The 12,630-nt window shown below is 45.7% G+C and overlaps 1 protein-coding gene and 1 long non-coding RNA gene across 2 annotated transcripts in view; both read right to left on the bottom strand.

Annotated features, from left to right (window-relative positions):
- Positions 1-12,630, bottom strand: part of LOC309334636 — a 115,344-nt gene that overhangs the window by 65,589 nt on the left and 37,125 nt on the right. The gene's annotated exons all lie outside the window — the stretch shown is intronic.
- SP7 (Sp7 transcription factor) lies at positions 8,137-9,710 on the bottom strand. Its single transcript, XM_081849034.1, has one exon. The coding sequence runs from the start codon at positions 9,569-9,571 to the stop codon at positions 8,474-8,476; it is 1,098 nt and encodes a 365-aa protein (XP_081705160.1). The 5' UTR covers positions 9,572-9,710; the 3' UTR covers positions 8,137-8,473.

The raw sequence follows: 12,630 nt of genomic DNA, 5'->3' as shown, positions 1-12,630 counted from the left end.
AGAAGGCTACATTCGCCATGCAAAAACCGTAGATTTCTATACCACCCCCCCCCCCCGAAGTGTCAGAACAAATATTAAAAATTAGCAAGCCTGCCACTATAGGGAGAGCGGTTTTTTCACACTTTTGTCTCAGGGAACTGGGTAGTATTTAGGAGCACATCTGAATGTCAGAGACTTATTTCCCATTGTAGATTGGAAGCCTCAAATAAACATGTCCTGGTTTGTTTGTTTCTGCCTCTTTGCCCGTGTTGTTACATCGACATGTGACTGCGTGGGTATGAGCTACCCAAAAAGTTGGTAAAACTTTCCAGGATCTGGACCAAAGAGAAGTATTGGCAGGATCGTGTCCACAAAAGGAGGCAAAAGGAGAGCTCAGGGTAAAGACTGAAGCAGCGGACTTAATTTTTTCCAAATGCAGAACCTCCTTTTAACCCCAGGCTGCAGCATGTGACCCCTGTTTCATTTATTTAATTCTGTTGTCACCTTTTCTCTTTCTGCCTAGTTCTGTCCTTTTCATTCCTTCTCCCTATCTATTAATCTTGCTTCAAAAGGCAGTTATAATGCTACTGGCACAGCCCATCTTAAGTAAGGTTACGACTGTCCAATGGGGTAAAGGAAACATTAAGATTAAGAGGAATTGAAGATGTGATCCTATAAGTATTTACCTGGAAATAAGTCCCACTGTGGCACTGTGAGTTAAAGTGGTGCTGTGAGTTAAACCACAGAGCCTAGGACTTGCCGATCAGAAGGTCGGTTGTTCGAATCCCCGCGACGGGGTGAGCTCCCATTGCTCGGTCCCTGCTCCTGCCACCCTAGCAGTTCAAAAGCACGTCAAAGTGCAAGTAGATAAATAGGTACCGCTCCGGCGGGAAGGTAAACGGCGTTTCTGTGCGCTGCTCTGGTTCACCAGAAGCGGCTTAGGTCATGCTGGCCACATGACCCGGAAGCTGGACCCGGAAGCCCTTGGTCAAGAAAGCGAGATGAGCGCCGCAACCCCAGAGTTGGTCACGACTGGACCTAATGGTCAGGGGTCCCTTTACCTTTACCTTTAAGTCCCACTGAACTCAAGGGGATTTACTTCTGAGTAAGCACTGATAGAATAGAGCTGTGAAATGTGCATGCAATTCTGCTCCCCTGGCATACTTAGATTTCTTGTTTTTGCCACATGGGGGCATATTGATGCAGTCCTGAACAGTGGGAAAATTGCATTTCCCCCCAATACTATAGTACAAGGGTCAGCAAACTTTTTCAGCAGGGGGCCGGTCCACTGTCTCTCAGACCTTGTGGGGGGCCAGACTGTATTTTTTTGGGGGGGGGAGGAGAACGAATTCCTATGCCCCACAAATAACCCAGAGATGCATTTTAAATAAAAGGACACATTCTACTCATGTAAAAACATGCTGACTGTTCACGGGCCAGATTTAGAAGGTGATTGGGCCAGATCCGGCCCCCGGGCCTTAGTTTGCCTACCCATGCTATAGTACATTTGAACCTCCTCCCTGCTAGTGCTGGCATATTTTCCCAGACATTACTGGGATTTCAAAGGTGGAAGGTAGCGAAACTGATAGCGAAAAATCGCGTCTTTTTGCGTTTTTGTAAAAAAACGAACTTTGGTGCTTGTCTTTAAAAAATCTCAACAACTTTCAGGGGATTTTACTTTTTGAAATATGGCTGTTTTCCATGTGCCCTGAATGGTGCCTAAATTCACCTTTTCTTCATTGAAGTCTCTTCAGTTCCATAAAAAGCCTCACCACCTCCTTTATTCCCATATGTAACTAAATAGCAGTTACAAAATGTTAGAATGAAAACTCCAAGTTAATTTGATATACCTGCCAAATAACAAACAGACCTGGAAGCCTACAGAATTTAGTGGGCATGGGATCACCCAGTGAAATCAATTGGTAGTAGATCCAGAAAAGACAAAATAAAGCACTTCACACAATGCATATTTTTTGGAATCCACCGGCTCACGCTGCAGTCCTATGCATTCTCAGAAATAGGACATAAAATTATAGAAGTGGGAGGGTAACTCAAAGGTCATCTAGTCCAACTCGCTATTTCTGATGCAGGAACTCCTTTACTACAGCATCCCTGATAGGTGGTCATCATCCAGCCTCTGCTTAAAAACCTCTAACAAAAGAAAGTCCACTACTTTCCAAGGCAGTTTGTTTTCTGCTGGAGTTCAGTGTGAATTTCCCCCAAGTTTGTACGGGTTGCAACCTGAGAATGATTCAAAGGGGGACCAGGAAAAAAAATCATGAAGGGTAGGTCTTTTAGTGGCTATTAGCAATGGAAGCTACGCAAAGTCTTCACGTTCAGAGACAGAATGCCAGCAGCTGGGAGTGACAGCAGGAGAGGGCTATGGCCTTAATTTATATTAATTGATGAATTCGTTAATTCACCAAAGCATTTTTATCCTGCTTTTCAGTCTACAAGTATCAGTGATGAGACAGCCCTTTCCTACTCTCAGGTATACAGTCTAAAAGACATGACACAAAAGGAAAAAGGGTTGGGAGTGAGGAGGAAAAGAGCAAACTCACACACTAGTTCTTGTTTACTCAGTTCTTGAAATGAGTTGCTAGCCTTTCAGCAGGGGTGATGGACAGGTTCTGCAGTCCCATCTCTCTCCCTTTCCTATATATATATATACAGTCATACCTTAGAAGCTGAACAGCCTAGTTCTCGAATGTTTTGGCTCCCGAACGATCGAAACCCAGAAGTGACTGTTCCGGTTTTTGAACATTCTTTAGGAAGCCGAACGTTCGATGGGGCTTCCGTGGCTTCTGATTGGCTGCAGGAGCTTCCTGCAGCCAATCAGAAACCACGCTTTGGTTTTCAAATGTTTGGGAAATTGAACAGACTTCCGGAATGGATTCTGTTTGACTTCCAAGGTACGGCTGTATATCCTGTTGGAACGGCTGCTGCAGATGCTGGACTAGATGGGATCTTGGTCAGTAAAAATCTTGCGGTGCCTTTATGCTGGTAATGGTATTGTGTTCCCTCTTGATCGGCTTTCAGTAGACTTTCCCACTTTGCTTTCCCCAGTTCTGTCTCAGCATCTAAAGGAGATCAGGCTGCAGGAAAAGAGTGGAAGAGAAGTGTGTATTTTTTTGGTGGGGGATCGTTTCATAGTTTATGATGGGCTTTGTATATTGGACTTGTAACATCTGACATACTGTGGAGAACCAGTCATTGAGGAGCAGTGCTTTAAACTGTGAGGAAACATCAGCGGAGGTGAGGAAGAAATCTGGCTTGGGTCATAGCCAATGCTGCTATTCTGCTAGCACAACAGACTTCACAGGGGGCGGCCTTTGTTTGGGGAAAGTTGGTTTGAGAATGATCTTCCTATTTGATGTACCGTATTTTTCGCCCTATAGGACGCACTTTTTCCCCTCCAAAAATGAAGGGGAAATGTGTGTGCGTCCTATGGGGCGAATGCAGGCTTTCGCTGAAGCCTGGAGAGCGAGAGGGATCGGTGCACACCGACCCCTCTTGCTCTCCAGGCTTCAGGAAGCTATCCGCAAGCTGTGGGAGAGCTGCGCGACTTTGCACAGCTCTCCCATGGCTTGGGAAGAGCTTGCCTGCAACCAGAAGCTTGGGGCACGCTGAGCTCAGCACGCCCCAGGCTTCCGGCTTCGCTCAGCTCTCTGCTAGCCGTGGGAGAGCTGCGCGAAGTCGCTCAGCTCTCCCACAGCTTGTGGATAGCAGCCTGTTCTGGGGGCTGGGGGAGAAATAATTTTTTTTCTTTATTTCCCCCCCCCCCAAAAAAAAACTAGGTGCGTCCTATGGGCCGGTGTGTCCTATGGGGTGAAAAATACGGTAAGTTCAGAGAAGTGATTTTGTGTTTTGGGGCTCAGAACCTCACATCTGCATTATACCCAGGCTCTTTTGGCCTCGCCACGATTCTGCGAAATGGGCACTGCCATATTGTGAATGGGCACACGTCCACAGCAGCCATTTGTAACAGTGTCCACGGCACGTTCTCAGAGTTCCAAATGTGCCCACTGGCCCAGAATAGACCCTTCTTCCATCCTTTTAAAGATGGTTTCAGACAGCAACACAACAGTGTTGCCACAATGGTGCCCAGTTATCACTTGTGAGGAAGAGGACCTGCTGAGCATCTTATATTCCCTTTAGGTTGGGCTAGGACAATATAGTGAATCCCAAGGAGTTAAAGTCAAGGCTGGCTAGTGTTAGCTGTAATTGCTGTTCCTTCTGACGGGAGCTTGTCTCTTCACAAAGGTCCATTGTGCCTTTGCGAAAGCTTTGCTGACAGAAGGCCTTTGTTCCAAGGGGGGCTGGGATCTCTTGTAGTCACCATTTCCCAAACAACAGTTTGGGGGCTTTGCGATGATTGCCCTGCGGGAGTGTGATTCCTTCTCTGCTATGGGAACTAAACGCAGGAAAATCCCATATGGCCCCCCAGCTGACCTCCAGAGGCAATATCTACCTCATAGTCACTGAGGTTACCTACAGGCAAGCTGACGGATTCTCAGGCTAATGAGGCAATGTAGTTGCTACCATTATTTTTTAAAAAAAAAACTCCAAAAAAGTGCTGGGACTACAGCTGCTGTCTGCCCCACCCATCCCTTAAGAAACAGCAGCGTCCCCTGTCCCATTCGGGATGCCTTTTTGTCCCATTTTCAAAGTCATGAAAAAATAAAATTGGCATTGAAGTTTTCTCCTTTGTACGCTCACCCCAATTTGCTAGACACCTTGGAAGTTGAACATCTACAGTACCAAGGAATCTGTACATGTCTGGCCCTGAATGTTGCTGTATTTCAGGGGATTGTGGGGGCATGTATAAGGGTACATACTCAGTTCACATGCAGAAGAACTGGCAACCTAAGGCCTGAGGGCCAGATGAAGCCCAATCGCCTTCCCAATCCGGCCTGCGGACGGTCTGGGAATCAGCATGTTTTTACATGAGTAGAATGTGTCCTTTTATTTAAAATGCATCTCTGGGTTATTTGTGGGGCATAGGAATTCATTCACCCCCCCCCCAAAAAAAAATATAGTCTGGCCCACCACATGGTCTGAGGGATGGTGGACTGGCCCATGGCTGAAAAAGGTTGCTGACCCCTGGACTTGCCCATTGTGAACTGACAGAATACCATAGATCAGGGGCGAGGGGACTTCAGTATCATGTAGTCTTCTTTTCTAGAATCCCTGTGGTCCTCCCATGTGGTCTTAACTTTACAAAGCAAGAATGAATGCCGCACTATTAAGCAGCTCTTAAACAGCTGAAGCATGCCTAGTCTGTGTTTAATAGATCCCGAGTGCAAAGTCTTCTTACAAACATACATGCCTCACCTAGTCCAGCATCCTTTGAAGAAGCCCTAGCAACCGGCAGACACCAGGTGCTCCACCGGAAACTGGCCAGTAATGCTCCAATACGTGTGCTCCTTGTGCATCCCTTTCCTAAAAGTCACAACAAACTTTACAGCTGTGCCCTGCAGAGGAAGTTCCACTACGGTGACTCTTTCCCCTTTTAATCTTGTGAGTTGCAAGTTTGATTTATTATGTGATTTTCGAATGGCGTGTTGTAACTCTCCTGCTTGTTTTGTGACCAAAAGGCAGCTTTTAAAAATAAATAAAAGTAGACCTCAGGGTTACCCAGCATGACTGTGAGGCTGTTAACAACTGTAAAGGCCCAACCCATAAATAGCCACATTGCAAGCCTTAGGAGTGCAATTTTATTTGAATTGTGGTACAGAAGCACTGGACTGTGCTTTCCTCCAAACATAAGAATCGAGTTTCTTTAAGCTTCCCCCACAACATAGCTTATATTTTATTCTTAATTAAATTAAAAACAAGCAAAATCCAAACTGTTGTTTTTTTAAAAAAAATATCCACGTGAGATGTGCCACCGAGCAGGCAAAATGTTGGTTTTTTTAAAAAAAGATTTTTTTACTTATGTTGCTGAAATAAGTGTACTTCTCTTCTTACACAGATGCTGAAGCGTATCTGGTTTATTTGCTTAATAATGGGCAGCCCTCACTCTCCCAAGAATGTTTAGGCATGCTGACACCATCAGATGATGTGTACCCTCTTCCAGCCAATGAACAATGTGGGAAGAAACACCCAACATAAAATCACAAACTGAAAAAGGTGCCCAAATGTTACAGGAGAAAAGTGGCAAACACAGGAATGCCATTTTCCATGGCAGCCTCTTTGAAATGTGTCGTACTTCCAACAGCCCTGAAACGGCAGGCTGATCTAAGGTAAATGGAAGCAGTTCAGCAATATGCGTCCACAGAAAGGCACTGTTCCCAAATCAGAGTTGGCCATACCATTGGGCAGAGAGAGGTGGCATATGTCAAATATAGCCCCTGTTTGTTACTTCTGACCACTCTCTTCTGCTGGAGGTCAGCTGTGTATGCCTCATGGCCGGTCCTACACCCCCCCAAATTAGCCTGCTGAGCCTCAGGTATGGTGAAGGCTCATCATCAGCACTGAAATAAGATTCACCTGCCAGTCAAATCAGCTTCTGAACATGGAATGTGGGACACAGTCCTTTTCTTTGCCACAAGCGGCAAAATGTCTTAGACCAGCTCTGCCCCCCCAAAATAGGGGCTTGTACCAGTGGCTCCCCATCACTGATGCTTAAGCCAGAGGTCTTAAAGCAAACTAAACCCTTTCCCCCGGAATATGTGCACTTAGCAAATTGAAAATCTGGCTCCGTATTTCTGATATTAACAAGGGGTTTTCAAAATCCCAATGGATCGTAAAAAAACGACACAGAACTTAAACAAAACAAAAAAAAAGCATTTCAAGATTATAAATACTCCATTTTTTTCACCTTACGAAGCGACAAAAAACAAAAGAAACCGAGCAAGTTATAGATCATGCTGTTTTGCACAGAGCAAGTCCCCCAGTTAACAGAGACTACCCTGATAAGATAACAGATGCCTCACATTACAGAGGCCTCTTGGAGAACCTAGTTGCCTCCTTCCCTCTGTTAATTTGTCATCATAATTTAAGGCATAAATATACTTCTAGATTAAATACATGGGGAGAGGGAGCTCCAAGGGTCTTGTAGCACCTTTGTGGGACAACTTGCCCCTTCTTGACTTCTACAGAGTGGATGGCCTTCGTTCCTCTCCAACCCTCTTTACCTCTGTGCATCTAGCAGAATACATCAGAAGAAATTTCCACGTTCTCTGGATTTCAATGGAAAGAGAGTCCCGTTTTTAACAGTAAGGGGCCATGTCCACCAACTGTCTGAATATAGTCTCTTATCCATGTGGACGGCTTCCATTCCCATGATCCTCAGCTTGGTACATGCATTCTAAACCAGAAGCAAAGGCATGGCTGGCACCTGCAAAAGGCAGACAACGTCTCTGGAGCGATGTTATACCACCAACACTCTGCTATGGCCTTTGCCAGGCTTGCATTGACAGGAGAGGGAGCGATGGAGCCCTTGTTGTGTGTGAAGAAGGGAGAGGTGGTTGTGTAAATGGATGCCCATCCATCCCCCTTCAAAACTGTCCTCTGAACTTGCCTGCTACTGCCCAAGAGCAACATGCTTCATTTTAAATTGAATGGGATTTTAATGGCAAAGCTCCCATTACCTGTACAAACCCCCAACCAATGGCTCCCAATCGCATATAAAAGGGCTTCAAATTTATTCATGCTCCACCCGTCAGTTCTATTTCCCATTAGTCCCACTGTTAACTGCATGTCCAGACTCGGAGATGGCTTCTGTACCTTTAAGAGTGTCACCAGTTATGGGTTTTCTTATCAGTGCTGCAGTGTACCTGAAAAGCCGCCTCTAGTGGAATTTGCCCTAGCTTGCCATTCTTAAAGGAACAGCAGCCCCTTCCGAATCTGGACCTATAAAGCCTATTTGCCATGTCCTGAGCTAGAGATCGCGCTTGCCTCTTTAAGAGCTCTGGACCAGGGGTATGTTCTGTGGAGACAGGTATTCCACCTTAGTCTCAAAGCTGCTCCGGACCTCTCACTGTCTTCTTCTCTCCACCTGCTGCAAGACTGCTGTTCACTGCACAAAGTTAGAGGAGGTGAATCAAACTGAATCCTCAGTGGGTTACGCTAGACAAAAGGTGATTCCTATACATACCCTGAGAAAAACCCACTTTATTGGGGTTGCTAGTTTGCTAGGTTGCTAATTGCTAGTTGGCCAACTCTGCATGGCACGACTTCAGATTTCTTGTCCATTCCCTTGAGTGACCATGCCGAGACCAAGGCAGGGACGTGCTTTGGTTGTAACCATCCAGAGGATGACCGGAGACTTAGCTTCAAGATTTTGGCTCGGATATTTGTGTCTTTGGCCACAAAGTCGTGGACCTTCAGGGGTCTCTCAGCGAAGTTCGTTTGGGGGGTTGGAGGGGAAATGAAGTTTGGCACGAGGTTTGCGTCTGTGCTTTTCCCCGGGAAATAAATTATTTCGCTCAGTTAAAAAAGGGTGTCGGTGGTGTGACGCAACAAAGGTGGAGCACTCAGCACCAGTGACCTAGATCTCCAGTAGGTTGCTCTGCTCTGGGCTGGTGGCGTCTTTCTCGTCTCCAGGGAGGCCGTCCTGCAAGGCGGCGCTGGGAGAACCGGCCACTGCGGCCGCCTCTTCCCGTTCTGCTTCGCCCTCGGGGGGCTTCCCTACGCCCATCTCGTTGTGGGTCTTCTGGTGCTTGCTGAGGTGGTCGCTGCGGGTGAAGCGCTTGTTGCAAAGCAAGCAGGTGAACTTCTTCTCCCGGGTGTGGGTGCGGACGTGGCGCTCCAGCTCGTCCGAGCGGGTGAAGCGCTTGCCGCAGAAGAGCCAGTTGCAGACGAAGGGGCGCTCCCCGGTGTGCCACCGCAGGTGGGCCTTGAGGTGCGAGGCTTTCCCGTAGACCTTCCCGCAGCCCGGGATGTGGCAGCTGTGGATGGGCTTCTTCCGCAGGCTGGCTGCCGAGGCCCCGAGCCTCTCCAGCTCTTGGCAGTTGGGGCAGTCGCAGGTCGACCGGCCTGCCGAACTCCCAAAGGAGCCGCCTCTTCCGGACTTCAGTCCAATCCCACCTTCCATCAGGGAGTTGTTGGCCACCGGCTTGGGCTTGTACATCTCTTGGGGCAGCACATGTTGACCTGAAGGGAGAAGGTGTGACGAGGAAGTGATGCCCACAGCCGGGTATGGAGCAGGGTTTAAGGTGGTGAATTCGGAAGTGTAACTGGGCAGCTGGGGGCTGATGGGAGCCTGGCTGGGCATGGTCTGCAAGGAGCTCTGAAGTCCATCTGACTGCGGCTGGGAGCTCAGCCAGTTGCTGTTGGAGTGCATGTCCCACCAGGAAGCCGTTGGGTTGCTAGAAGTGGTGGAGATGCCCGGGTGGATGCCAGCTTTGTACCAGGAGCCATAAGGGTGTGCCATGTCCAAAGAGGTGTAGACACTGGGGAGGCAGTCGGAGGAAGGGTGCCCTTTGGATACCAACAGGGATGATGGGTCTTGAGATGTTGGGGAGGCTGGGAAGGAATGGGAGAACGGGCTGTAATCATTGCTGTAAGTGGTGGAAGCTTGAGGGCTTGCTGAAGGAGACAGGAGTCCATTCCCGTTAGGGAAAGTGGCCGTATAGGAATCTCCCATGCCTTCTGCGCTCCAGATTTTTGGAGCGAAAGGCTCCACACCCAGAAGATAAGGTTTCTCTCCCAAGCTTTTCCTCCGCTTTTTCCCAACAGGGTCAAATCCAATTTGTGGCAAGTGTCCGTCAACATTCCCAGGGGGCTGGAGCCATTGGAAGCTTCTTCCTAGACGTGGGAAGGGGGTGGGGAAGAGAGAAAAAGAAAGCAAAAATCTTTGGCAAAGGGAAATTGAATATATAGTTTGTGATTACTATTTGGGATTACTGTACTGTGTTTTTATTTTGTAGTTTTACGCTGTGAACTACCCTGAGATCTTCGAAGGAAGAGCAGTATACACGTTTTTAATGAAATAAATAAATTAAACAAATTACTATTCAGCATTATGTCCGAACTTCGGCTTGTGGTTTACCTCCCCAAAAGCAGGAGTGGTAAGCCAAGAACAAGCCTTAGCTACAGCGCATGGTTTGTTTGGAAAGAAACAAACTGTGAGCCGGGTTCAGATAAAACCATGGCTTAGCGCACAGTTTTACTCCAGAAACAAGAGCAGGGGAGGAGCAAAGGACCTGTGATTTTGACAAGATGCACTAGCATCTTAAGTTTAAATCTTTCATTTAGCTTATGGCTTTAAGTGATGTGCAGCCAAGGCAACTACTGTGTGTTGATACTGATAAGTCATTGAGCAAACCCTATTGAAACGAATATGAGCCATGAAAACACGTGGTGTTTTTGCACAACTTCACTTGGATTAAACTACCGGTAGTCTCGTTGTTTTTGCAATTGCTGATAACCTGCTTTTCTGTCACCTTCCCCCTTCTTGGAACTGAACTGTGAGCAACATTCGCCATGGGGTTCAACCTTCCTGTGAGATGTTTTCCACATCTCAGCAACACTCACTGACAGAATCAGAACCATTACATAACAGGTTATTTTCCCATTCCTATTCTGGGCTGCTGGCTGTGTTAAATTCTGTCCACACCTTCCCTTTGTTCTGTTGGTTTCAATTAGATGGTAAACCATACGGTCTGGAACAACTATCTGCTTCCATACAGTGCCTTGTTGTTACATAACTGTGGTAGTAAAGGGAGGGCCTTTTTAGGTTTACTGGAAAAATTCATGCCCTGTATCATGGGAAAGGTCCCCATTTCGTATCCAGAAACAAAATTTGAAAAGACTTGAAATTCAAGTAGTTTTGCATTTCATTCTGGCTGTTTCACAAATCTCACCTTGTGGCATCACAGCCAGAGGTGAAATTCAAACCCTGCTTCTAAAAGCAAGGAAAAATACTATTACAGTGTGTGTGTGTGTGTGTGTGTGTGTCTGTCTGTCTGTCTGTCTGTCTGTCTCTCTTTGACATCAGAAATGAGTTTGGGCAAATGCATGAATTTTATCTTTAAGAACTGTTGATTCTTAATTCTAGCATGTACCTACAAAGTTCATCTCATTCACCCAACCTGACTAAGACAGAATTGACCACACTATGAACACCCACAGCACATTGTCTAAACGAAAACCATTTTCAATTAGTTGAACTGTAACCTCTTCCAAATTGATTGTAAGGTATAAAGAAGGGACAGGGAAGCTCCCATCTGCCCCAACCAACATGACCAATGGTCAGGGATGATGAGAGTTGCAGTCCACCAACATCTGGAGAGACAAAATTTCGCTGTCCTTGAGATAAGGCACACATTGCTTATATACTTCCCTGAGACTATGGCTGGTCAGTCGTTAAGACATGTTGCTAGACTACAAGACAGGGAAGAAGGGACTGTATTCTAGTGTTAGAATGCATGCTTTGCATAGAGAAAGTCTCACGCTTAATTCCATGTTTAATCCCTTTAACCTATGGATTAAAGGACTGGGTGACAGGTGATGGGAAGGACTCTCTGCTAGTGGTCCAGGATCCAGTGCCACTCAGAGTAGACAACCCTGGGTGAGATGGACAAATAATCTGACCTTGTATAAACTTGCATTTTACAGCCCCATATAGAGGTGGACTTCGGATTAGAAGAGACCAGCTGGTTAAAGGTATACAGGTCGGAACTAAACATTATAAGCTAAGAGCATTTGCAGATGACCTAGTTTTGACACTACAACAGCCAGAAACTAGCACAAAAAGAGTTTTGGAACTTATTGAAATATTTGGTCAGGTAGCAGGTTTTAAATTGAATAAACACAAGACAAAGGTGTTGGAAAAAAATCTCACGGTGGGGGAAAAAGATAGTTTTCAAAGAGAAACGGGTTTGGAAATTACTAAAAAGGTAAAATATCTGGGGGTGAACTTAACATCTAAGAATGTGAATCTATTTAAAGATAATTATGAGAAATGCTGGGCTGAAGTGAAGAAAGATTTCGATATATGGTCAAGATTGAGACTTTCCTTGTTAGGCCGAATTGCTGTAATTAAGATGAATGTATTGCCGAGATTGTTGTTTTTGTTCCAGACATTGCAAATTTTAGATAAGATGGACTGTTTCAAGAAGTGGCAGAAAGATATATCTAAATTTGTCTGGCAGGGCAAAAAACCCAGAATTAAATTCAAGATTTTGACTGATGCAAAGGATAGAGGGGGCTTTGCCCTGCCGGACCTAAAACTTTATTATGAAGCAGCAGCTTTTTGCTGGCTGAAACCATGGCTACTTCTTGAGAATACAGATATTCTGGACTTGGAAGGTTATGATAATAGTTTTGGTTGGCATGCATATTTATGGTATGACAAGGTAAAGGTACACAGAAATTTTAAAAATCATATTATTAGGAAAGCATTGTATAATGTATGGAATCGATATAAAGATTTGTTTGAAAGTAAAACCCCCAGGTGGCTGTCACCAATGGAAGCTAAGGCGGTAAAAAGATTGAACATGGATACAGACTGGCCAAAATATTGTGAAATTATAGAATATGATGGTGAAAAGTTGAAACTACAGAGTTTTGAGAAATTGAAACCTAAAGTCCGAGATTGGTTACATTATTACCAGATTAATGAAACTTTTAAGCAGGACAGAAAACTAGGATTTCAGAAGGAGAGGTCAAAGTTAGAAACAGAATTGCTAGAACCCAATACTA

The sequence above is a fragment of the Podarcis erhardii genome (assembly GCF_964252035.2).
Source record: "Podarcis erhardii genome assembly, chromosome: 2".
Taxonomy (NCBI): Eukaryota; Metazoa; Chordata; class Lepidosauria; order Squamata; family Lacertidae; genus Podarcis; species Podarcis erhardii.
This window is presented reverse-complemented; position numbering and strand designations above follow the sequence as displayed.

What these genes read in the sequence shown, in the direction of transcription:
- SP7 (XM_081849034.1), bottom strand. Translation starts at nt 9,571, where the DNA reads ATGGGAGATTCCTATACGGCCACTTTCCCTAACGGGAATGGACTCCTG.